At 45.2% G+C, this 27,812-nt stretch overlaps 1 protein-coding gene across 2 annotated transcripts; it reads right to left on the bottom strand.

Moving 5' to 3' along the window:
- Positions 1-3,063: 3,063 nt before the first annotated feature.
- Positions 3,064-27,491, bottom strand: Bend4 (BEN domain containing 4). Of its 2 annotated transcripts, none has more exons than XM_051198255.1 (5): positions 26,858-27,491; positions 18,149-18,715; positions 10,907-10,995; positions 5,246-5,486; positions 3,064-3,565 (listed from the first exon to the last, which is right to left on the bottom strand). In XM_051198255.1, the coding sequence occupies exons 1-5, from the start codon at positions 27,345-27,347 to the stop codon at positions 3,348-3,350; spliced, it is 1,605 nt and encodes a 534-aa protein (XP_051054212.1). In that variant the 5' UTR covers positions 27,348-27,491; the 3' UTR covers positions 3,064-3,347. The 2 variants fall into 2 exon arrangements, with proteins under 2 accessions (XP_051054212.1, XP_051054214.1); XM_051198257.1 differs by having other exon boundaries at positions 3,422-3,565; positions 5,317-5,486.
- Positions 27,492-27,812: the final 321 nt, after the last annotated feature.

The following is a 27,812-nucleotide window of genomic DNA, read 5'->3' as shown; positions in this document are numbered from 1 at the left end:
AGATTTTGTGTAAACATCTATTATTTCAAGAATCGTTTCTGGACCGAATAATAATAATAAAAAAAAATCCTATTGCTATCAGTGACTGTAACCCGAAGCCATGGAGAGTAGCTGTGCTATACAGTTGTAATTACACGTCTCCTTATCTGGGATGACACATGAACCACCCACTGACTACAGCTTTGAGTGGTGACATGTATCCCTCAACACCTGACCAAGAGATGACAACACTTTTGCTGGCCTATACTCTCTGCTACCTCTTTAGGGAAGCCTTACGCAACACATGGCGACAGTTTCCCCAAATGCTATGATGGACAAGGACCAGGGTAAAGGCCTGGCAGAAATACTTACAAGCAAAAAAGCTACAATTTGAAATGCTTCAGTTTTCTTAATACCACGAGAGGCTGAACAGTGCATCCACAAATGGGCTGATGAGAAATGTGACCTTATCAAATGCTAGCAGAACACTGCTCCCCTCTGTAGGCTCCTGGTCCCAGTCTCCTAATAGGTCATTCTAGGGTCATCCTCCTCTTGGCCTGGGGATCAATCACTGTGAGAAGCAGGCATTTTAATTTGGAAAAAGAAGACTACACAACGACAATGTCACTGTTAACCATGGAGCTTCTGATAGCCAGGACACTGGATCTACCCAATCATGGACAAAAACATCACATTTAGCCACACCAGCCTGGCAACCACATTTTTCTCATCAATGAAACAGCACAACTGTATCTTGAACTGTTCCTAACTCAAGTCTACTTCAAACTAACACTAAATGGCTCTGGGTAATTCTAAAAGTTGACAGAGGACTAAGTTTTGTGTTGGGAGAGCAATGTGTCTGACTGCCAGAATGATGTGGAAAATCAAACCAAGCTCACAACATCCTCAGACCTCCAAACATTAAATCAAAGGCTTGTGGAGAGATCAGGACAGCATGATTAATGGTGAGCTCTGCATCCCTGCCAGACACAGCGCCTTTCTCAGGCTGATTTAACATTCAGGTGACCACATAGGAGCCCAGCATAACCAGAGTAGCACCTAGCCTTAAATGGATACTAGAGGAAAGAGCCAGCAGAGTACTGAGACAGGTCTAAGCTGCCCTGGAATTCACCAAGCTAAAGAAAACAGCAATTATGTAAACAGAGGCAGGAAAAATGGACACTTGACTGTGGCTGATGACTACCGGTCCTAGGCCCAGGACACACATGCAAACTGGCTGCAGATGCTGAGGAAGTCAGTGCTGCGGTCCTTAGTTTCCTCATGTGAACATTGGCCAGTATCACTTCTACTGTTTCAGAACTGGTCACTTATGGGAAATGGACGACAGAGCAGACATTCACCTGGAGTGAGAATGAGAGGCACAGAGCAGGCGGTTCAGGAGCAAAGGTGGGAACCTAGCATGGGCACCCTTTCAAGTAGCAGAAGCAACAGCCAGTCTGGAGGTTCCTGTCCCTGCCCCACAGCTGTGGTAAGTTAAAGGCTCAGAGAGTTGGTGCCCAAATTGCTCCTGTCACCCTTAGTGAAGACCTGCTCCACTGTGGGCTCCAAGATGATGCATGGAAGGTGTGTCCAGACTCCTCAACCTTATAGGGGAAAGACACAGCCTGCAAGTCTGCACCCCTTAAAAACAGCTGCTAAAACATAGCCACTGTTGCAAGGACAACATGCCCAGCAGCAAGAGGCACTGAAGACCAGTGTAAGGGGAAGATAGACATGCAGATGAGGGGATGGTGGGCTCCTCCCAAAGTTTTATGGCACTGAAGATTTCCTAGGACTGACTGATTTCCCAGACCTTTGAGCACACATTAAGAAATGCCCACTTCTCTTGGATAGCAAAGGACACTGATCTCATCCATTGTAAGTGACAGCTCATTTATTCAACTTCTTTTACTTCTAAACTGCTCAGCCGATTTGTTCAAAATCTGATGCTAAATATTGAATATAAAGGTATGTTATTTATTTGGACAAAACTGGCCTCCCCCAAAGTCTTTTTCTAAATGGATACAGTCTGAATTTCTATCCCATTTCCAAAGCTCTTGACTGTGTTTGTAGATGTCATTCACAACCTTCAATAAATGCTGTCCCTGTAGCTCTTGGTTCCACAAAGCACACAGTAATCGTGGCTCATTTGGTAAGCACGTCACTCATGTCCAAAGTTGAGTCCTTATCAAAGATGCTTCTAGCACCTCTAGCCTCTCCTGGGAAACAGCTCCCAGGGCACCACTAACCTTACATATGGGTTCCACAGATTAAGCCGGGAAGCAGAATAGTCACCCAGAGCTTAGACTGCAGAGGACTTGTGGAGAAAGGAGGAACAGCTGGATGAGGCGTTTTCATCCATGACAATGGGAAACAGAAGTTCCATACATTCTAACCCAGCCCAGAAAGGTCCTCAAGTTTCAGAGAAATAACTGACAAGCTACTGCATAGTTGTCAACAGCCTTGAACCTGCATCTACAAAGCCACCCCCCCTACCCCCAGTCAGCAGCAGATGCCATCAGTCATATCCTGTGCTTGATCTTACCAAACAGCCAGCTAGTGAGAGTTCTCACTAACCCACCACCCTGGCATTGTGTCGAAGGAGTATGACTTAAGGCTATGGAAGCTATGCATCAAGGCTTCTGAAAATGGTTTTGAATCTTTGGATGTTTCCTAAAGATATAAAATCTACTGCCTATAAACCACAGAAACCAGACTGCCTTTCTGATGGACACAGTGAGTTTTGTCTGTCTATGAAATAACAGAAAAGTAGCTGACCTGACCTTGACCATCTACAGACATGGCCTCTGTCCTCTGGCTTCCAATCAACAAGAGATTATAACATATGGGAGCTTACAGTGTCACCTGTCCTCTTTGCTGAGAACTCTGAATTCAAGTCTTTGGAAAACTGAAAGAAAACTTACTTGAATTAAATAAGAAAATGTTTGTTCCTGAAAACAACTGTGTCTTCCCTTCCTGCATGTGCAGGAATGCTAACTGAACCTTCCCAGGAGACCAGCTCTGCTCAGGAGGCCAGGCTGACTTGAAGACTTGGGACAGGAGACACTCTTGATGTAAGGGACAGGAGGCACTCCTGATGTATACCTAGTAATGACTTTATATCAACTGTACCCTTTCCTCTGTGATATAATACTACTTTGGGATCCAGAGACTTCCCAGAAAACCCTAAAGTGGATTTCTTTTTGGGAACTGTGGCAGTGGGTCAAGAGTTTTAAGTTTGAAAAATGTGTAAAGTACGACAGAATAACATGCTTTGGACTCTAAGGTAACAAGGAAATGGACATTCACAACTGGAGCTCTTAAACAAAACACAAAAACACCACTGCTAGGTGGGAAGATTCTGTCCACTAGTCCCCAGATCCATCCTGTGAACTCTTGTTGAAGACCTCATCTTGGGAAGCCTGGTGATCCATCCCTTCATAAAATGAGCCACCGTTGTGCAGGAAAGTCCCCACTGCCCGTCCCTGTCGGGCATGACCCACAGCATCGCTGAACACTTTGTTTATTTGCTCCTCTGAAGGCATCCACCAATCAGGGTTGGAGGTACAGTGCATCCTAATGAATTCTGTGGGAATACAAACAACAGTAAAAAAGACAGCAAACAGCTGGTTTTTGACAGATGACAATGGAAAGTCTTCTTAACCTATACTAGAAGCACTATCAGAAGAGTTACATGGAGGTCCAGGGTGTCACTCACTACAACCAATCTACCCCACACAGTGTTCCATGTGCAAGAGCAAAAGCCACCCAAAACCTCTAGGAACATTTGCTGCTGAAAACACAGATAAATGTCTTCCTTAGTGGTTCCCTGCTCAGCTTTTTATATGGATCCCAGGCATAAACTCAGATCCTCAAACTTGTGCAGCAAGCATTTTACCTAGTGAGGATCATTTCCCCAGAAGGGATACAGTTGGTTTAGTTTTTACTACTTTGGTTCCACAAATAAGAAGCCTGAGCCCAACACTGCATCTTGGTGAGCAATTCTACCACCTTTGATTTGCTGTTGGGGAATAAGAGGAATTATGATCAATTAGTTAAATAAGATAGATTCTGGAAATTTCTATTAGCTGGTCATGCAAAGTAAGTGGAATTTTCGGACTGGCCCACAGGATCGCTTTACAGTACTGATATGAATTAATGAAGGCAATTCTTGCGAAGTGGCTTCCCCTAGCACGGGGCACTTGCATCACAATCATCTAGGATGGTTGAAAGCCATGCATGCACCAACCCTTCAATCCTTGCAGGATGAAAATGTGTGGGGTGAGCTAGAGATGCCTAGCTGCTACCCAACAGGACATGTGTACTTTGGCAGGAGGGGTGTCTCGTGTCTAAAAGAAGGCTGTGTCCTGGGGTGAGTACAGGGACAAGCCTTCCAACTGTCAAAGTCTTAAAAGTGATCGATTGATCGGTCAATCTATCAATCAAACTGTGACTTTATCACTAGGAAAAACTTGGATTCCTATCCAGACTCAATCAGCATGTCTTTCTAGTTAATAAAATTAGTACTCAATTGTGAAGGGTCTTCTGTTGTGCTTTCTGTTCTGTGTTCCCGGACAGACTGTTCTAGTGGTTCTATGTTTCTATCTGTCTGTGTTTGATGGAACCTATTCCATCAACTGCTAGTTCCCCAACCTTTGCCTGACCTGCAACTGTGAAGACCAAAGCAATCACCTAAAATACTGACCAAACTGTGTCATGTAGGCAGAAGTTTTAAACATAGATAATCTCTCTTAATCTCTCTTTCTCTCACCACCCCCAACCCACACATAACCTACAAAGGCTTTATGGGTCAAGTCTACTTCCAGTATGCTTTGCATGTATTACTAAAGAAGGAGCCAGATTAAGGCCCATGGAATCAAGCTATCTTTTTACTAATTACAAAATGGCACATCTTCTCTCCCTGCACCTATTTCCCTATGCTCCAGTTTTGCTGAATGTGGCCTTCTCTGGCAGCAAGAAAATCTGAACTGAAAGCGTGAAACATGAGGCACTATGCGATGCCTTTGTACCAGTATGTGAAAACGAGGCTAAAGCAAAGAATCGTTTATAGAGCTTTTCAACACCAAGTTGATGGGCCACACGAAGCTTAGAAAGTCTTGGTGTAAAGATTAAAAAAATAAATAAATAAAAATAAAAAAAATAAAAATAAAAATACAGTAACAGCTGAACACTTGTGTGGGGAGCCACAGCCAATGCAGTGAAATGGGATCACGGATGGTGGACACTGAGGGGAAGGATGCAGTACCTCGGAGGCACGTGACTTTAACTGGATCCAGAGGGCGTCTTTCGGGACCTGTCTCTCCTGACTGCACTGACCTTTTCCTTTTCCCAAGGCCGCATGAGTACTTAAGCTCATCGGTTGTGAAAACAAATCTGATGAGGTATCGAAGGAGCCGTCTCCCATCTTTCTTGGAAGAATTTACAGCCTCATCCCACTGTTTGCTCGTTATGTAGACAGGATAGTTGTTCAACAGCTGCTTGCTTCCCTAGAAAAGGAAAATATTTTCTCATTACCTACTGAGCGAGCCAGCCAGAAGCCAAATGATCTCCATTTCAAAGGCAAACACGCTTTTAAACCAAGTGGCTATGCTGACAATGAACCGGGCATTGAAGAGCACAAGTAATTGCTCACACTCAGAACGGGCACTTTTCAAATTACATTTGCATTTTCTATAACAAGAGCCAATGAGGTATAATGAACACCTCTGAAAGAGGAGCTATTTATAACTCGCATTTTAACAGGTAGGTTAAAATGTGTCAAGATCCAATGACAGGGAACACTCTTTAAATATAACCTGTAACTTTCCCTTTCAATCTATTAAATATGCAAAAATGACTTTGAAGAGTGTGATCAAACAGGTCCCTTCATCCTCTGGCTGCCAGCTGAGGTCTTAAGAGAAATGGTGCTGATTGTCTATTTTAATAGGCATTACTTGTGTTTAAGGCACCTAACACATGATTGTCATTGTGTAACAATGAAAACATGAAAAGAGTGGGTTTAAGAGAAGGAAACTGAAGAAAAAAAAAAAAATAACGCAAAACAGCTCTTCTCAAATTGTAGCTTCTGCAAATGCCAACGTTGTCAACTCAAAATTTTTCTTACTTTTTACCTTCATAATTTATATCTGCTGTAAAATTCCCAAGCTGAATAGTGGCAGAGGGACTAATTACAGGGACTTCTGTAACATTTATAAGCCATGTTTAGTCAATTGCACCCACGCAACCATTACTTTAGATTTGGCTGTCCATAAAATTCTATAGTCCAGGACAAATTAATTAACCCATGATCTCAGTTTTAATATACTTCTTCCCCAGTAATTAAGGTGTACAAAATAAAAAAGGGAAGCTCATTCAGTTTTACAACTCTAACAATTTACTACAGGTTATAAATTTGGCACTGTTTGAGTCTGACAGGGTTTTATTTCAGAAACCGCTTGCTTTAGTTAAGTATGGAGAAGATCCTAGTATGAAAGTCAGCAGGACAGCAAGGCTGCACTTGCCTAGGAAGCATTCACTGAATAGGACACACAGAAACTCATCTCTTCAGCATTTTCCTGAAGATGGCAATGCAAATTGGTTTCCTTTAAGGAAGGTAGTTAAATTTAGAGACAGGCTAACTTTAAAATGAATTGGATTCCTGTCTTATTAACTTGAGAAAACTTCCTGAACTGCTTCAAGTGGCCATGGGTATCAACAGGGGGCAGCGTACAGACCCCTTAGCTCTGGGACCTTGTGCACAGGGTCCACAGGTTCTTTCATCTGCCCTCAAGGAGGAGGTGGTGAGAGTGCAGTCTTGGGCAGTGTGTGGAGGAAGGAACGAGGCAGCTAGGTTGTAGAACACAGATTCCTACCTAAGTGAAAGGGTGTTGAGCTGCATGGCTGAAGCAGAAGGGAAAATAAATAATCCATGGTTTCTCATGGACAGAGAGGTAGGGGCTTAGAAGATTTCCAACGAATGACCTTTCAACCCAGGCAGTCGGTGCAGCTTGAGGTAGGTGGACTCCAAACTGGTTCAGAACCACTCCTTATCTAAAGCATTTTTACAGAAGTTCTTCAGTGACAGCTGCACTTCTTACTGAACAATTGTACAATAACAGTGGGGGTGAGGACAGGGAGGGGATTGGCACTGGAGATGGATCAAATGTTAAGAATACTGATTGCTCTTCCAGAGGGCCTGGGTTCAATTCACATGGCAGCTCATAACCATTTGTAATTCTAGTCTCAGGGCCTGAGGGGACTGGGTTAACACGTGGTCCACCTACAAACTGAAAACAAAACACCCATCAACAGAACCAAAACAAAACACCATTTTAAAGTTGAGCCATGGATTCAGCCTGGGAGGGGACTATTCTTTACTGTCAAAGTAGGGCCAATGATACCATAGTCACCAAGCACGATGGCTCACATCTGTAACCCCAGCACTCTAGAGTCTGAGGCAGGGTATCTGTTCAGAGTTCAAGGCCAGTTTCTGCTATATAGTGAGCTCCAGAGGCAGTTTTGGGAACAGAGTGAGACCCTGGCTCAAAAGAGAACAAAACAAAGCAACAATTACAGATTCCCAGTTTCTGTTAAGGTGTCCATTCATCTCCCACCAAACAGCTCTTGAGGGCCAGGATTTGTATGCTCCATGCAATAATCTGCTCCTGGAGTTAATAGCAGGTGAAACACACTGGTTGAATGAACCATGTAGTACAAGGCTTACCGACATGACCGGCACAAAGCAGGTGCTTGGCAACAGTGGTTGTAGTTAAGAATTTAAAGCCAGAGGCTGGAGAGATAATCCAATGGTTAAGAGCAATGGCTGCTCTTCAAGAGGACCTGCATTCAGTTCCCAGCACTTACAAAGTAGCTCAAAAGCATCTGTCATTTCAGGGGATCCAATGCTCTCTTATGGCCTCTATGGGTACTGTATGCACACAGTGCACAGACATATGCAAAATACCCATACACAAAAAATAAAAATGAAGGTTTAAAAAAAAAAAAAACCCTTCTCTTACAGGCCTTGTGAATATATTCACCATTAAACTTAAGAGGAAAACTGCACAGCTACTTCTAGAACTGTTTATCTTTTCAATACATCATCATCCTAATATATCTGTTCCCCTGGGGTTGGGGTGCCTCCCTGCAAGGAAAAGTTATAGCTAGTCCAGCGAGGTTGTATCCTTTTTCCAAAGAATCACAATTCTTAAGTGGGATGGGCTGGCCTGGATGAGCTTTTCAATCATCCCTGATACTAAGCTATGCCCCTAAACTGTGCCTATTTCAAGATGAGGGTATTTGTAACTAGGGAACTGGTGATCCAAGACAGACTTTTTCAAATCTTTGAGAAAATCATAGTAGAGTCCCATACAATTCCAAACCACAGCAGCTCAACATAAATATGGGTCTCATAAAACACAGAGTTACCATTTGGAGATAATTTTCATCAAGAAACAGAAGAGTAATTTATAGCCCTAAACAAAACTCAGAATGCCCTGTGGGTTATGGATGAAAGTTATAATCTTGTTTTTAGCATAGTTAAAAAGAATAAAATAATAAAAACAAGAACATTCCCAGGTGCCTGAAATGACAATAAAAACAGTATAGTAATAATGTTGATGATGACAGGTATTGAAATTTAAACAGCCCTGTCCAAGGGAAACACAGCAATCCACTGTCCTTATCTAATTTGTGTGTGGGGATATGAGTGCACTTTTATGCCTATACACATGGAGGGCAGAGTTTAATGTTGGGGCTTCCTTTAAATGACTTTCCACCTTAATTTCTATACTTTCTTTCTTTTCTATACTTGAGATGGGGGTCTCACTATGTAGTCTTGGCTGATATGGAACTCATTTTGTATACCAGGCTGGTCTTAAACTCACAGATCTTCCTGCCTCTGTTTCCCAAGTGCTGGGATTAAAGGTTTACGGATGTACACCACCTCACCCAGCCTTTCTGCCTTTTTGAGATAGGATCTCTCACTGAACCTGGAGCTCAACAGACTGGTAAGCTGATAGGTTAGCAAACTTGTCCCCTCTACAGTGCAGTAGGTTACAGCTGCACATCAGGAACTGCACCTGGCTTTTCTGTGGGTGCTGGGCACCTCCTTTGCACTTTATCAGCTAAGCCATCTTCCCAGACCCTCTTTCTATTTGGGGGTGCTGATTATGCACTTCAGTTACTAATCCTAACTTAACGAGTCACATTGAAAACATCCTCATTGTCTTCAAAGACTTTTAGTCAAACGATGGTCACAGGTACAGATTTACAATATATTATATGAGCACAGACAGGGAGGGGCAATCAGAGATAGACACTTCCTGGAGAAAGCACATGTTTCCCTTGTGTTTTATACCATAAAATGTCAAGTTAACAAATGCAGTCTTCAGCCAGGTGGTGGTGGTGCACACCTTCAATCTCAGCACTGGGGAGGCAGAGGCAGGCAGATCTCTGAGAGTTCAAGGCCAGCCTGGTCTACACAGTGAGTTCCAGGACAGCTAGGACTGTTATACAGAGAAACCCTGTCTAGAAAAAATAAAAAACAAACAAACAAAAACAAATGCAGTCTTTAAATACGAATTTTAATTTAGGCTCAATATTTAACTTAGAAAGACAACTTTGTTTTGTGCAAAGAAGAGAGAGGTAGACCAGAAGGTAGAAAATTAACACGACAAGTTGGGAATGAAAAGAAACCCACCAATAGGGCAGGAGCTTTCTCCTGGGTTTGGCGAGACCTTTATAGAAAGAGGATGCAAAGATAGGTTAAGTATCAGAGCAGGTATGTGCAGAGTGAGGAGGCTATGGGCATCCCACCAACAGCCAAGCAATGAACAGTGATAAGCAACTGGGCTGTGGGACTGTTTAGCCTTCAAGTGGCAGAGAAGTGGGGGAGGGGAGAGGAAGGGGGGAAGAAGAGCACCATAAACCTAGATGGTACAGAACAAGGAAGGAAGTATCCTAGAAACAATGAAAAAGCCCTGCGCATGAGTCAGAAGGCAGCACTGATACAAAAGCCATGAAGGAAACGAGAGCTTGAGGGATCAGGCTTGCAAAGGGCTCCTAGACCAGACACCCAGGAAGGGCACAGGGTGGGGTTGGGGGTGTTCCTGCAAATCACTGGGAAGTGGTGAGGGAAGTAAGATTATAGGGTGGAGAGGTAATAAAAACAGAGTGGAGATCACCGGAACAGTCCTTAGACATGCCTAATCATTTCAAAATGAGTCATTTGGAAAGCATGAACTGAGAGTCTAGGGTTCTCAGAATCCAAGAGGCACTGGGGGTTCTGATGGAGATGGATGGAGGCTATGGCATGGGGATGCTGGCAGAGGGTGCTTTGGGGGCTCTCTGTGATGGAGGAGGAAGCACAACAACTGAGGATGGAAAGGAGACTCAAGCTACGTTCTAAAGTCTAAAACCATGAAGGTAGTAAAATGCTCAAGACTGAGCATTGAAAACTTTGTAAGAATGCAGTATGCTAAACCACCTTAGCATCAAGAGACCATTGTGCTATACAATAGGAGACTAGCTGCTTCTACTGTGGCTCAGAGAAAGAAAACAGCTGGCGTGCACTGTCTGGGATAAAATGGAAACCTCAGAGAATGTCAGACACCCCGGAGGCAGGAGAATGTGGAGACTAAGGTTATGTGGGAAGGCGTGCTGGATGTTATCTCCATTTCCAACTTCCCTGCTCCAAAGGAATAGGGAAGACTATGCAATTTCCTATGCAATTTCCTGAATCTTTGTAAATTAAATCAGCACAGTCTTTCTCCAGTTTGTACTCCCAGCAAGAGACCCACAAACGGCCAGGCAGCAATGTGCTTGGCTAGCCAATCTGCTCCATAGAGACTGGGAGCTGTAAGCAGGCTTCACCTGAGGGGAATTTCACCTGCAAGCCCATAACCCTCTTCCCAGAGGCCACTCCTACCTCGGTGGGCTGGTCAGCAGGCTGCGGCAGAAGCTGGTTGTGGTGCAGCAGTACTGTCTTTAGGTAATCAAGGACGGTCTGGCAGGGCACTGTGGGAGGAATAGCAATAGGACACGTTAGCTAGCTTTCAAGTCATTTGCCATTTACACCTGGAAAAGGGAAAATCCGTTTTATCCAATGGAGCCAATGGAGTGAGTACAGGTCCCATGCCCAGGAGTAGCTGCCAACTCAAAAGAAACTCCATGCTTGTTTTAATGGACTTTCTGCCTCATTTTGTTTGTTTTTGTCTTACTGGTCTTTTCCTTATTTGTTCTAATATTCATATATTTATTTACTTATTTTTGTGAGAAAGAGAACACAAAGTTGGGGAGGTTCTGGAAGGAGAAATGATCAACATATATTGTACGAAAAACTTTTAATTAAAAAAAAATTATTGGGGGGGAATGTAAGGAGCCCCTACCAACAAATTAAAATGTCAACCCATTTGGCTGATGCTGTGTAGGGAATATGCCTCTGGCTTTCAGTATTAATTGATGAAAGAGCAGAAGAGTCCATCATGGTATCACACACTTGTAATAGTTCTGGGGACAGAGGCACAAGGATGGTGAGGTACAGGCGAAAGGAATGGGCATGTTCTGTGACATGCATATGGTACAACCCTTGATTTAGCATAGGAACTATAGTAAAATTTGTAATTCTCACTCACACACAGTCATTTTCTCAGTTTAAAAAATTTGGAATCACTGTGGACTTCCTGGACCCTGGACCTCCCCTCCCACTTCCAGGTTTCCCTTGCCATCTCTCCTGAGACAGATGCCTCCAGATGTCTTAGCTGGTACCTTTTTGGACACTTGTCTAGACTTCCACAGGGAAACTGTAGAAACAAGTGAAATGTTTTCTGTGGGAAGACAAAACCAACCAACCAACCAACCAACCAAGCAAAAACCCCAAGCTGCCTTATGGCCTCTAAAAAGATGAGAGGTAGGTCAGGGGCTCACAGCCACAGCTACAGAAATATGAGTAGGGCACTAAGTAGTCAATTACTCCCCCAGAGGTCTTACAGAGAACTGCAGCATCCTTGGGCCAAATAAGAATTTAAGCAAACCATTCTGGTTGGTGAAGAAACTGTGACCCACTGGGCAGTTATCTTTTGTTCCCTGTGCATTCTGCTGATTCTGGGAGAAAATAAATGAGTAAGAGAAATACAGAGGCTTCTACCAAAAGGAGAGACTGTGTAGTGGTGCACATCTATAATGCCAAGTTCAAGGCCAAGCTGAGCTGCATATTAACATCCTGTCTCATAATGCCACAGAGGAAAAAAAAAAGGTGCTTACAAAAGAAACCAAGAAATATCTAGTGCCCATCCTGGTACTGGTGTTTCTAGTGTTCTTCCCTCTAAGGAACAACATGGAATTACAATGCTCAACACAGATCTGAGCGGGGAAAAGTGGAAATGGGATGGTTTGGGACAACAGGAAAGAGACCTTGCCCCAACCCCTAGACTCTAAGACTGCTTCATCTCCATCAGGGAAAACAGCTAAACACCCACTCAGGGTCCTTAGCACACTGAAGATAAAAGTAAACTCTTTTACATTACCGCTATAAGATCCTGGGCGAGTTACCCATCCTAAGTTCTTGTGTTCGTGCCAGTAAACTGGAATAATCACCTACTCCAGTGACTGTGAGGACCACCTGAAGCAGGTGAAGCAGAAGCAAAGACTACTGGGAGCTACCGGCGTTGTATGAGTCCAGTGGATTCCTCAGAGGCCTCGTAACTTGGCTGCCATCTCAGTGCTGTACTGGGTGAGCCACTCCCACATAAGCCTCTTTAAAGAAACTGCTACAGTTTTGGTTTTCCTATTTTAAGGCTGAGTAGGCCTCCAGCTAATAATTTTACTGTACCAATATTTAGTCATGTAGCCCAGGCTGGCCTGGAGCTCACTCTCCTCTTGCCTCAGCTTCCCAAATGACTGGATTACAGGCCCTGTGCTACCACACCCAGCTAAAATCTTGGTCACTTTCTTTTCTTCCCTCAAGCACCATTTTATCTATCTTGTTAGTCAAAGACTTCAAACTCCTCAAAATATTACTCAATAGTTTTATAGGAAAGTTGAATGTTTTTACTGATGACAATCCCAGCTATCTCTTATGTTTCAATAATCTTCATGTAGTCTAATTGTATGTTTTATAATAAGCTCCTGAATAGATTATCTCAAACCAAATGATCAGCTTTAGGTATTAGCCTCCTACAGTTGCTGGCTCCTGTTCACATACAGTGTCCTGTTTCAACAGGGAGGCAACATCAAGATAATAAGCATTGTCTCTGCCCTCAAGCCCAGTGTATGACCCTTTACCTTATCAGGACATCAGGAGCCATACTCAGGGTAAACACAGACTTGAAAACAACTTTAACTGAGGTATGCACTGTGTGTGGTATGTGCCTGGAGGTTAGGAAGGATCTCTTAGAGAAGTGACTTGCTTCAACTGGGCACTGAAGAATGCATAGGAGTTTCTCAAGAAGACAGCACATTTTGGGGGTGGAAAGGACAGGGGTCTGATAAAGATTCTGATTGCCCAACAGTCAGACCTGTCCAGTGAGGATGGATGCTTGGTGTACTATGGGCACTGACGGTTGAAAAGTCTCCAAAAATGTTCAGGACGAAAGCCAAGCACAACTGTGCATGGCCTGTAATCTCAACTATACAGATAGGACACTGTCTCCCGCAAATAAAACCCCAAAGATGTGAAGACTGACTACAAGAAGCCAACACAAACCTAAGGCTCGCTGGCCTTTCTGAAGTCAGACACTGCTTATCCTCTGGAAAAACTTCCAATCTTGGTATTGGGAGGCACACAACTGCTATACTCTCTTTTCTTTCTTTCCTGGTTAAGATGGGGATTCGTCACATCCCACAAGGATCTTGGACTCTCCTCCTGCTTCAGCCTTTTGGCATTTGGATTACAGACATGCTCTACCAACCATTTTTCTTCTTTTAAGATTTAGTGTATGTGTGTTTTGCCTGCTATGTGCACCGTGTGCATGCCTGGTACCCGAGGAGGACAGAAGAAGGTACTGGGACCCCCTGGAACTGGAGTTATGGATGTTTGTGGGCCACCATGTGGGTTCTGGGAACTGAACATGGGCCCTCTTGAAGAGAAACAAGTGATTTTAACAGGGGAGCCATGTCTCCAGTCTCAGGAAGGTGACATTAAGTGTTGATGGGAAGATGTACTGAATTTAACGCTTCATAGTCCTATAATATTGTTAACTTTGCTGTAGAGGAGGAGACTGAGGCTCAGAATGGGCAAATAAGTAAATGTAGGAGTCACAGCCAGCAAAGAACATGAGTCTACAGCTGTAGCCGCTCTCAGGGGCTTTTGTGTACACAAAAGCCCTTTACCACTAACTGTAGTACGAATGTACCTGCTTAACGACACAGGGAACTATCGGGGTTAGCTCTGTAGTTCAGTCACTACTCCCTCTTGGATTCTGTAATCGCAAATTTGTGTGCTTGCTAAGGTATGCTTGGAACTCCCTAAACCGGAACTTTTGCAAGCCATTTGCAGACTCGTGCAAAGAAGTTTGGAATGTGAGTCGCCTGACAAATGTGCCAGCTGTGACTGCCCTGTTTCAGTTCTTATGCTTGAAACAAATGTCCCTGTCGTGATGCATTTAGGGATGTTCTTATATTTCTGTTTGGGAATTCATTTTTAAAATGACCTCCACTGTAGTGCTGAAGTGCCGACACCCAAAGCACGAAAGAAACAAGGTTATACACTTATTAGTTCAAGGCACTGTACAGGAGATCCTTAGAGCCCTAGCTCTGTATTTCTGCTAGAAGTAATGCCACAGTGTTCACTAACTAACTTACTGGATAACTCAGGATCACACTGGTGATCAGACAACACAACTACCCTGAAGGTGAGAACTGACTCCAGAGTGGAGGGTCACAAACTGGACACCAAGTCAGAAGGCTTGGACTATGTAACTATCTACAGCTGCTCTCCCATCTTCTATGCCCCAACTTCCTTGTCTATAAGATGAAATAGATGGCTGGTGTGGGTCCAGAGTTAGAAGAATAAACAAAAAAGACCACACATGTGTGATTTATAAAACAGAACAGAACTTCTGCTGGGTGCCTATAGACCTAGCACTCGGGAGGGGAAAGCAGAACGATCAGAGATTTGAGGGCTATAAACCAAGACCTTGTCTCAAAAGACGAAGGTAGGTCTCACCCCCCCCCCCCCACATAAAGACAGGATCTTATCATGAAACCTGGGCTGGTCTGGACCTTGCTATGTAGATCGGTCTGGCCTTGAACTAAAAGAGGTCCATCTGCCTCTGCTTCTCTGGTGCTGGAATTAAAGGTGTATGCCATCATGCCTTGTAGAAGTTTTTTTTTTTTTTTTAAATACTGGCAATATTAATACTGGGAAAAACTCAATTTTCTTTTGTATTCTTTAAAGATTCATTTTGTGCATGTGTGAATGAGCATGTGTGCTTGCAATGTCTGAGCATCATGTGTGTGCTGGCTGCTACAGGTCAGGAGGGTGCTGGGAACTGAACCTAGGTCCTCTATAAGAGTATCAAGTGTTCTTAACCCCTGAGCCATCTCTCCAGCCCCAAAAACTGAATTTCCACATGCAAAAGAAATTAGACTTAGCTGGGCAGTGGTGGTGCAAGCCTTTAGTTCCAGCACTTGGGAGGCAGAGGCAGGTGGATCTCTGTGAGTTTGAGACCAGACTAGTCTGCAAGAGCTAGTGCCAGGACAGGCTTCAAAGCTACCCAGAGAAACCCTGTCTCAAAAAACAAAACAAAACAAAAAAAGAAAGAAATTAGATTGAAAACTAATACCATACATAAAAGTCAGCCATCAATTCATGTAAGACCATAAACATTAGACACTACAAAGGAGACCTAAATATAATATGGAAACCATAAAAGTCCTACCAGAGGAAGGCAGCTCAATCAAACATTTCCCTTACAAACATCCTTGAGGACCTGACTCCAGCTCTGGCATCCATGTTATAGGTGTGGTGTGGTGATGAGAGAAGGGTCCTTAGGGCTGGTGGATGGATTGGCCAGCCTAGTCCAAATATGAGCTATAGGACAGTGAGAGAACCTCCCTCTCTCCCTTCCCCATCCTACCCCCTCCACCCACATAGGCAAGAGTCAGGGAGAGTGGTACACACATAATCTCAGGACTTTGGGTGGGGGGGGGGGATGGAGGATCAGGAGCTCAGCTGTTTCAAAGAGACAGGCCCATTACATATTTCTCCAAAGACATACAAATGGTCCAAAACAGTTGGGTGGTGGTAGCACAAGCCTTTAGTCCCAGCATTTGGGAGGCAGAGAGAGGTGGATTTCTCTGAGTTCAAGGACAGACTGGTCTACAGAGTTCCACTACAGGCTCCAAAGCTACAAAGAGAAACCCTGTCTTGAAAACCCAAAGGAGGAAAAACAAATGCCCAAAATACAGTCAATGAACGGTGCTGAGAAGTCATTAACAAGGAAAACAAAACCCAAACCCACTGCCATGCCATCTCACAATCCTTGGAACAGACATCACTTAGTCAAAACATAATAAATGTTGACGGGGGTGTGGAGAAAAGTAACTCTCGTCCACTGTTGGTGAGGATGAATACCACTGTCCTCCGTATGTAGATTATGGAGGTTTCTACAGAAATTAAGCATAGTGTGCCATTTTGCCTGGAATCAATCTCCCTTCTTGGAATACATTCAAAGGAAGTTAAAACTACTATCTTGTGAAGACATCCATACTCTATGTTTACTGTGACACAGAAATGACATGACTTTCTGGCAATAGGAAAACAGGTAAAGGAAGTATTCAATGGAGTATTAGTCATGTCTGATCTAGTCTGTTTTTTAAATTTTCATTTTGTGTGTTTGCCTTCATAATTGTGTACCACATGTGTTCCTGGTGCCCACAGAGACCAGAATAGGGAGTCCAATCCCCTGAAACAGCAATTACATTTGGTTGTGAGCTGCCATGTAGGTACTGGGAACCAAACCCAGGTCGTCTGCAAGAGCAGTGAGTGCTATTCACTGCAGAGTGTCTCTCTCTCCAGCTGACTGAGCTATCTTACCTGTGGATTCTAAAAACTCAGATATGCAGAGAACAAAAATAGAAGGCATGGTGTGCACACCTGCAGAAGCAGGTAGATCTGAGTTCAAGGCCAGCCTGATCTATAGAGCAAGTGTCCAGCCAGGCTACACAAGGATAACTGTCTCAGTAAAGACATTCAAGTTATATTCATTGGTAAGTTTGTGATCTTAAAGAGTTTTTCAGGCCCAGAGAATACAGTGCTTGCCGAGCATTCGTGAAGACTGGGTTTATTCTCCAGCACCACATACAACTGGGTGGAGAAGCAAATATCCCTGTAACCCCCTCGCCCCGCCCCCCATACTTCTAGTGGGATGATCCAATACAAAAAAAAAAGTGCCAATGTCACCTCCTAGGTGTGAACCTCCAACATCCGAAAGGACCTCTGAATGTAAGAGTACCTCCTGGCTAGCAGACATTTCACCAGCAACATACAGCAGTAGTTGAAGGGTCTTCCTCCCCAACCTGCTCTGGTTAGATCTTCCTCCTGTGAACCCCCAACACACTTTTCATGGTGAACTGATGAGCTCACCCCCTTTAGTTCATGTGTGCTCCAGGCTTTACTTCAGGGGAGAAAATGAAGCAGGAACCTCTATGTTCCCAGCAGTACCTTCAGAACATGAAGACACTTGGGTTACCACTGGGCTGTGTGAAGCACTTGCTTAACTGACCTCAACCTTTTTCATTCTGTCTGCTGACTTCTCCTATGTGCCTGTCTGTCCTGGATGACGAGCTGCCACAAACTGACTGTCAAATAGGGTAGATTCTACAAGACAGCCCCAGGTCTTCCCATGGGAATGTACTGAGACGCGAAACACTATGGTCTCACACAGCTTCCTAGCTTCTCCCAGGGAGTTTTCTGAAGGCATAACGGACAGTCCAGCTAGGAAGTCATCATGCAGATTCTACTTCCCTGTCTCTCCTAAGCAAACACACAGTCAGATTCCACTATGTTCTGAGCCCAACCTCTGCTCCATTTAGAGATGTCGTTTACATGAGAAGGGGTTTTTAGCAACTCTCCATGCACGTGTGTGTGTGTGTTGTGTGTGTGTGTATGTATGTATGTGTGTACATTTTTTCTGCACTGCTGCTGTCTGCTCAAAGTATGGCTGTGTACCTGGGATGCTCTCCAGTTTCCTTCTGAGTTCTTCATTTTCTTGTTGCAATGAGATAACTTCCTGCTCCAGCTCTTGGCATCGAGGACAGTAGCCTTCCTCTTCTTCCTCTTCCTCCTCCTCTGGTAGCGTAGAGGAGGATGGGTGACCATGGGACTCAGACGTTGCTGGGGAGGTCCAGCCACCTAGTGTATGCACCGGGGAGGTTGAGAGTGGGTCCACGTCAGTCAGGTGCCCATATTCACTGACTGATGAGGTGTTTGGAGTCGGGAAGCTTCCCGAGAGCAGGTAATTTTGGAGAGAGTCAGTGAACACTCTCAAAAAGGCAGAAGTTTGTTGTTTTCTTTGCATATATTGCATTTCTATGTCTATGTTGTCAGAGGTCTGACTCTGGACCCCTTTTGCAATGTGACACTGGTCCTGTCTTTCGTTATAACTAGAGCCTTCCTGCTTGACGCAAGAAATCATGGATTGAGAATGGTTGGAGTCCAGAAGTTTTCCTCCACAATTTAAGAGACTAAGAACACGACTGCACTGCTGGGCAAAGGCATCCAAGATCATACGGCTTTCTGGAATAAAATGAAAGAGAGACATTAGTGACCAACAGCCAGGCATGGAAGAAGCAAGGTCCTCCACTTCCAGCTTCATTCAACCTTGCAACACAAAAGGCCCAGTGAACCCACCACAGAAAGGACACACAGCTCTCTATTGTTCTGTGACCAAGGGGTGCCTGAGCCCTAATTCTCAGAAAAGGCTGGGGAACAGTATAGAGATGTCCCTCTCTGGCATGCATGGGTCTGAACTCACACCTTTGGCTTCATTAATATCCTTACTCTAATGAATTGAGCCAGCCACTGCAGACTCAATTCCTCATTGATAGGAGGCCTTCCTGCAATCATTACTGCTATTTCTGGAGTGCCCTCTTGCCCTTGCTATTCATCAGCTGATACAATCCCTGCCACAACCAGGCAGCTCACAGATGCAAACTGAAGAAGAGAGATTAGTCCGTGTGAGGAACTCACTAGAAATCTAAGGTAACACAGACGGCTCTACAGGCAGGAGGATGAGGTGACAAAAAATTGTCAGGCAACACCTGCACTCAACAGTCTTCCTAATCTGGAATTCTTGTCAAAGCCAGTGTTTAGAGTTATGTGGCAGCACCATGTGAAAATGGGATGTCTTTCTTCTCAGAGCCATTTACACTGGCCTGTCGAGTCTCCTAAAGGGGCACAGAGTGTGGGTACCATGAAGCCCATATATCTATCTGAATTCTAAGCACATGTCATGCAGTGCAAAGTAGGGAAGAGAAACAGACTATAGGGACAAAGAAAAATCTCTCCCACACCCTGAAAGCATTACTTAATGTCCAATGCATTGTTAAGTGTGACTGAAGCAGGTGCCACCTTCTCCTGCTCATCACCACAGAGAGACAGATCTCACTAGTACAAAGTGACACTTTTCAGGCCTAACAACAGAAGGAGGGTACTTTGGATTTCTTCCCTTTACCCAGATTAATGGCAACAAAATAAATAAATAAATAAATAAACAAACAAATAAATCGCTGGAGAACTCAGGGGCCAGAAACTCTTATTTATCATAAAAATAAACAGGAAGGTTTGCTACTGGCTGGCCTTCTCTGAAGAAAATGACTACATATTTTTGTTGTACTTGGTCTAGGACAGAAAAACCAAAATGTTCTTTTAAGTGAAATATAGAGATGCTTGAGGTCTTCTTTGGGGTAGAGACAACAGATGCAGTAAAAACACACAAGAAAGCTCATCACATATGGCCAATGAAAACATAATTCTACTGGTCTGTGTACCCTATGAGTTGTGGTACAGATGTTCTGTCCCAGCTCTTCAGGAGGCCAAGCAGTAGGACCATTTAAACCCAGGGGTTAGAGATCAGCCTGGGCTGCCCAGTGAGGTCCCTTTTCAAGAAAAATGGGGCCAGGAGGGGAGAGGGAGACAACATGGGATGTGGACAACAGATACTGAGACTTCTGTCAATGTTCTACCATGTTTTTTTTTTCTTCTTCTTAGCATATTTTCATGAAGTAGGTATTGGGGAATGGTGGTCCAAATGCCCTGTTTCAATTACTTCACTGGAAGACATAAAGAAATCCCAGCAGTGCCCCAGTACACAGGAAGTATCCATCCCCCAAGTCTAAACAATGCTACCATTCTAGGGAATTCTGAGCCAAAACTCTTCTGTCCACGAGAGGGTTACAGACTACACTGGGCTGGGAGTCAGGATAGTGCTTCAAATCTACCCATGGAAGAATGGATCAATATATACCCACTGGCGAGACAGATCTATTGGTAAAGTGGTTGTCACACAAACACCTAAGCTCCATCTCCAGCACCCATATAAAAAAATGAATGTGGGGATATATGCTTATAATCCCAGAACTGAGAGACTGAGACAGAGGGGTTGCCCTGGGGCTCCTTGGCCTGCCAATGGGTCTAGCCTAATGTCTAAAAACAAGGGGAAGGCTGGGGAGAGGGGTCACGAGTGAGGAGCTTGCTGCACAATCAAGATCTGGGCTCCATTTCAAGCACCTATTTAAAAAAAAAAAAAAAAAAAACAATGGGGGCAGCAAACACCTATAATCCCAGCACCTGGTAAACACAGACAGGAAGATACCTGCAGATTACAGACTAACTACTATTAACTAAACAGTAAGCTCAAGGTTTAGCGAGGGACCCTGTCAGAAGAAAACAGGGTGGCTGTCTGTAACAAGAACTGCCTGACTGGAAAGCCTGGTCCTTAACTGAGGAGCTATTGGTAGTTGATAGTTGATAAAGAATAATTGGGGGTGGGATGGACACTACTAGTATACTGTCCCCCTTCTCCAGTGAACCGCCACACTCTATGCACATAAGGACAGTGCTAACTGGACTCAGGCAGTTATTACAAGAAGGCATTAAGTGGGAAGATGCGCATGTGGGTCAGGGTACAGGGAGGAGCTGAGAGGAGAATGGGAATAGATGTGATCATATTTCATTGTATGTACCTATGAAATCTCAAAACATAAAAAATAGGATGGAACAATTGACCTCTGGCCTCCACACACTCCTCTCTTGGGGATACCTATAAATTCAGAGCCTTTTGTTTTCATAGTGTCTTCAGATTTACTTGACCAGGGTTGGAGGCAGACATAAGGCCACCACCACCTTTGAGAGACTGAAATCCTTTATTGCTTTCTTCTTGGTATACTTCTGTATTTTTTCTTAAAACAAAACAGAACGACAACAAAAAAAATTGTCTGGAGGGATGTGTGCCACATCACATGTAAAGGTCAGAGGATAATCTTGGGTGTCAGCCCCTTGTTTGAACACTGTCTGCTGCATATACCAGCCTCGCCCAATAGCACCCACAGAGTCTCCTGTTAACATCTCCTATCTTGCTATATGGGGTGCTGGGATTGCAGACATGCTATGGCATTTGGCTTTGCCTGAGTTCTAGAGAGATCTGAACTGAGGCCCTCCGACTTGGAACCCACTGAACTATCTACTTCCTGCTCTAGAGAGCAATACTACCCTACCCTTCCTTAGACCCTGTGTCAAGATCAAGACCTAGGAATCCTTCAACAACCTCTGGGAAGGCCTAAGCCGGCCCCTCCCATCTGAGTTACCCAGTTAAATACACAACATGGTGCCAGAGAACTGAAGGGTGGACCAGCTCAGTGAGGATAAAAGAGAGCTGACAGAACACCATTGTAAGGAGTACACATCATGGGTCAGCTCAAAACCCCAATCACAAACCAGGTCATTGATGAATGTGCCCATGTCCTAAGTCCTACAGATCCTTGGGTGCCATTTCTTTACTGACCTAAACAAACCCAGGAAGCCAACAACTGAACCACACAAGTGGAGGTGTTCCATTCTCGTTATTTTGCTTCCTTGTTTCTGTTCTTTTATTAGTAAAATCAAAGAACAGTATTGATTGGGAATACTCAATTCTAGCACAAGAGCAGTTTTCATCATTTTAATCCTATAATCCCGCACAAGACCTTAAGTTGTGTTTACTGCTTGCATTTTAATCGGCACAGTCCCAATTGATTTACAGCCCATACACCTTTAACACAACCTTGACAATAGGGATGAATACAAAAGGAAAACTTAAACAGAACTGTCTAGTAAGAGGAGCTGCTCAAATACATTTGTTCAGTGTCCTACAAAACAGAGTAGTTTTAATCATAATGATGAATCACATTACAGCACAGATTTTAAGCGAAAAAATATCTGACTTAGGGACAAGCATGATTTGTTTTCTTAATTGAAGGATAAACATAACATGCTGAGAAAAAAATCACTATGTAACATACTACATTATGAAGATAATCTATTAAAGTGCACTCAGAAAATCAGAGAATAGCGATAACAAAATAGTTCTTGCCTGTAGATTTGAAAAGACAGCATTCTGAATTTGCTCTCAGAACTGATCTACACAAAAATGGCAATTTTAAACATTTAAGGTTGAATTTTCAAAGCCTTGAAATATCTGGGCAGTGTATTTTAACACCAACACACAAAAGAGTGTGATAAAAATACCACCATTGCACTGGGATTTCACATGCACCACAATCAGCAATACTTTAGCTTTCTGGATAGACTACAGTAGAGATGCAGGAACTGTGCAAGGCCCTTACCTCTAAGAAACAGAGAAAAAAAGCTCTCTTTCCTATGACTACAACTGTCTTAACTAAGAAAAGTATAAAATGGATTTTCTTAACTTTTTTTTTTTTTTTTAATCCCATGTCATAGAGTGCCCCTCACTCAGGGGATAGTAGAGAAATATAAAATCAGCAGTGTACAAAGGGACTTTAAAAGTCTACTGCTAACTTTCCCACAATGTTAGCAAACCACAATTCCAAAGCCCTCTGGATGACCATTAATTTAGTGTGCTTTACTGTGAACCCACTGAGAGATAATGCCATGCAGATGCTGTACATTGTGTTCACCCGGGGGCTGGGAGTCTAAACTCGTGGTTCTTCTTTTTAATTAAGATTTTCATTGCTTGAAATTTGCCTGCACTTGTGTGGTTTTAATCCATCCTAAATCTGATAAGTGACTAAGAGGTGGGAAGCAGACAATCAAACATCTTCTCTACTCTGATGGCCTTCACACAGTGTGCCCATCACACCCAGCCCCTCAAGAGAATTCCGTCACCTAGGAGGGAAACCAGAGCACTGAGGATTAGTGGTAACCTTTTGATTTTAGCTCAGCCAAGGGTAAACTATGTTAATATTAAAGATGCAAGAGCAGAAAATTTTTAGTGGATCTATTAATGTATCCACACAATACATCAACCAAAGAACTTGCAACTAGTTCAAAATAGAGGATTCCCTTAAGATATGAACTTCTTTTTAAGAGGACTACATGGTATGGTACAAGGGGACAGAAGTCAGAAAATTAAAGCGTCTTGGAAAACAGCACCCTCTCCTTAAATCAATGAAGGATGTCTTTGAAATGCCATCCAATTTTTTTCCTCCATAATGGCAAACGTCAACACAGCAAAACAGGATGCAATTTTTCTAAATAAATAAATCAATGATGTGTCAAAAATTAACAGATGAGTTAATATACTTGGTGCTATCAAAAGCAGGTGGTGCTTCCTAATATTCATCCTGCTCAGTCAATCCCTGAATATTTTCTGGACCATCGGTATATAAAATAGGATGCTGCTATTTGTGATGGCAAACAAAAGCAATCATGCCTGCCAAGCACATACTATAACAGGCAGCATTTCAGCTCTGCTAGACAGAAAGTAATTAGAATGCTTTTAATGTCCAAAAGAATGATGCTGATAGGCTGCCACAGATGTGTAGATTTATGAATATTTATATGGTGGTTTATGGCTGACACTTTTATCAGTTGAAGAAGATAAAATATCTGCCTGACTCAAAAGCTTGACAGTCAGGTTAATAAAATCTCATTAAAGAGAATGACCTATGCAATTATATAGGATTTATTGTAATTCATTTTTGATTGTACTCTGCTTAAAGATGCAATTTCCCATTTCCTGATGCCAAATTTAGGCTGCATATCAAGATCTACGTGGGTTTTAACTCTAAGCCTCCCACAGAGGAAAAATATGCTTTTAAAACCATGGCGTATTACCCCTTTTAAGGAAAATTATACTCTTCATGAGATTTTTATAAGAATGTCGAAAAAAAAATCTATTTTTAATCGAGTATTTCTTTTCTCAATGGCTTGCGGCATTTAATGGCAAGTAAGATTCACTTCAACCTTTGTATCTTTCCAGCACATTTACCCTGGCTGGCCAGCCATACCTCTCCTATCCTGCACTCCCTTATCACACTACTGTTTGACTATTTTCAGCTGACAAGGTGCCTCCTAATACTCACAAGTACAAGGCTGTTCAGGCTCAACAGGCAAAGCCGCACCTGCCCCGCCCCATGTGTCTAAAAGGCCCTGGTGAGCACACAAGCTCATTGGCTCAAAGTGGCACCATTAGTTCCTCAAAGAACCAATCAGCTGTCCATGTGGCTGTCACTCTGATGGCCACTCATATCACTGTGCCTGTTGAGAGGTGGTCTGTACCTTAGTGATTAAAAGTACCTTAATTCTATGGCTCTCCCTCTGCATTCAGAACATTCTCTGTAACACACAGAGGAAATCTATTATCCACCACATACTCCCATCCTATCGACCATACCCTGGAGACCCCACTAACAAACAAAAACTAACAATTAAAACCCAACCAGAATAGCCTTGAGAAAACTAGCAGTATGAGAAAGTTTGAAAAAAAAAAAAAAAAAAAAAAAAAAGCCCCTTCCTATCTTTAGATTCAGTGACAATAGCTTCTAACTTGTGACAGAGACAAATTAAAATAGGATACTAGAAAAAATACTGAGTGGAGGGGGGAAAAAAACTCCAAATGAAAATGACAAGCGAAACTTCTGGAACAAAAGCAGCCATGGAAAGATTGCTAAGAAACTAAGGCTGAAAGAAATAATCCAGTGATTGTGGAAGAAGAGCAACATATGGATGAAAATGGTGAGGAAGGAGTAGATGTCTAGTGTTCCTGGAGGAAGTGAAAGGACTGAACGTCCAAGGACTGAACCAGGCAGATGAGGGGGTTGTCCCCAAGGATGTGGGTGGAACCAATATTATACAAGAGTGTAAAATATAGCAATGGGGTAGGTAAAGAACCCAAACTGTTGAAAAACAAGGTAAAGAAAAGGCTGAGCTGGGGTACTGGGCACACGGAAAAGCATATACGGACTGAGGCATGAGAACCTCCAAGTATCGAGTTCCAAGCTAGTCGGAGATAGGGAAAGACCCTGTTTCAAAAGCAAAAACCAAACAGAACACGAAATCTGGGGAGGGCCTAACAACACACATAAAAACACAATAGGATATTAGGGCAAGGGCAGTGGGGAGTGTGTGTGAAAATCACCTCAGAAACAGTCAGGAAGCCATGTAAGAACCCCAACACAGAATCTCTAACATCTCCAAAGCACTGGGAGATATGACAGAAGTCTTCACTATAACCTGTAATTAGATTTCCTTTCTCCAAACCAATCCTTCACATGTCAAAATATTGACAAACAGCAGAGCTCTTAGCACAGACATCTATAACTCCTTCAGAGACAATGCCCATCTATTGTCACTAGGAAACACACACACACACACACACACACACACACACACACACACACACACACACACACACACACACAGTCTTACATTGCCTGACAGAAGCTGGGAGGCTCTCAAGTGCCCAGAAAGGCCTGAGCAGGGAGGGACTTCAGTCATGAGGAACCATAAATGTGGCTGTCTGTCCTTCCTCGGAGGAGCAGACTATGCAGGCCTTGCTCAGTGCTCTCAAGCTCTCTGGAGGAACAATCTCCACCTCTGGGTGGACGATCCCGGCTCCACTCAGGGACATAGAAACCAGTGCCTCATGGTCTGGGTGTGTGGGCATTTTAAACTCTGTTCCGTGGACGCCCACGAATCCGTGGCTGGAGGAGGGCCCCCATCAAAAACAAAAAACAAAACAAAACACCCCAAAACTTCACACACACACACACACACACACACACACACCCAACCCAGTTGAGCACCGGGGACACAGCTGACCGGGAGCGGCGTCTTCGCCATTGGTATAGCGAACGGTGCGCGCCACCAAAATTGGAGCGCACAGAGTAAAAGAAACGCAGAGCCCCCGGGAGGGGCCAAGTGGCCGCGGACTGCCGGAGGGAGGGGAGTGACGGGGATCTTCAAGGAGCGAAGGGCAGGCGCTTCCCGGGGCAGGGAAGCGCCAGAAGGACAAGCAGCGGCGGCGGGCGGGAAAGAGGAGTGTGGCGTCAGGAGAAAGTGAAGTGGCGGGGAATAAAATGGGCGTCTCCGTGGAGTGGACTCAGACGGCTGCCCCGGGGCCCGTCCCCTCCCCAGTACCGCGCCGGGGCCTGCAATTCCCGCGTCGTCCCCACCCCCAGCCCCAGCCGTTCCCAGCTTCTCGCCCAGAGCCACCTGTTAGGCGCGCACGCCGTCGGAAGCCCGGGCCGCGGCGGCGCCGGGAATCTTCCAGAAGTTACTACTGCCCGGGCGCAGCACGCTCGCTCCCGAGGCCCACCGGCCCCCGCGTGCACGCACGGCCTCCCCGAGCCCCCGCCACCCTCCCCCAGGTCCCCAGGCCACCGCCGCCGCTCCGCAAAGTTGCGGCCCGGGAGTCGATACCTGCACTGAGCTCCAGGCTGCCGCCGTCGCTACCCGCGCTGCTGCCGCCCGCGCCACTCGCTGGGCCCGGGCCGTACCTGACGACGGCGGCGAAGGACGACGACGACGAGGCGGCGGGGGCCGTGGGCGGCGCCGGAGTCCTCGGGTGGCTCGGGGGCGCGGCGGGCGTGCAGGACGGCGACGACGACGAGGCGGCGGCGGCGGCGGGGGCCCGGCCTGAGCCGGCCGGGTAGGACGGCTGCGTCGGGAACGGCGGCGGCGGCGGCTCGCTGCTGCTGATGGGCACGGCGGCGAGCGGCGCGAAGGGCGGCGGCGGCGGCAGCGGGGACGGCCGCGCGGGCGGCAGCTCCAGCAGCGTGGGTCTGTCGTAGCGCTTGGCCAGCGCCGGCCGCCGGCTGGGGAACGTCTTGAGGACGCTGTAGGGGCCGCGCTGCTTGTAGATGCGGGGCGCGCTGGGCCCCTCCTCCGCCGCCTGCATCTCGGGCTCCATGCCGAGCCTGAGGCCCTGCCCGGCCCGCGCGCGGCTCCACGGGTGGCTCGGCCGCCCGGCCGCCCGCTCTACCCCGGCGCGCGCCGGCGGGAAGGCGTGTGTCTGAGCCGTGGTAGCCGCCGCCGCCGCCGCCGCCAGCGCCACCGCCGCCTGTCGCCGAGCCTGGCATCTCCGAGCCCCCGCGCGGGGGGCTGCCGCCCAGCGCTGATTGACAGCCCGCCTCGCCAATGCCTGGAGGGAGAAAGGAGGTAAGGAGCAAGTGTTTAGGGTAATATCTGCTAATGATGATGGGGGCGGGGCGGGGCCTGGCGCCGGGGCGGCCCGCGCGATCGGCGCCTCGGACAGGGTCGTGGGGGGAGGGGAGGCCTCGGCCCGAGGGGGACCCGGTGGCGGGGCGGGGGGGGGGAGAGGGGGGACGGAACCTGGAGGGCGTCCTGGTGTGCACAGGTGGAAGAGGTGGGGTCC

Source organism: Phodopus roborovskii, unplaced genomic scaffold, assembly GCF_943737965.1.
Source record: "Phodopus roborovskii unplaced genomic scaffold, PHOROB, whole genome shotgun sequence".
Lineage (NCBI taxonomy): Eukaryota > Metazoa > Chordata > Mammalia > Rodentia > Cricetidae > Phodopus > Phodopus roborovskii.
The sequence above is the reverse complement of the archived record's forward strand: the minus strand, read 5'-3'. Positions and strand labels throughout refer to the sequence as shown.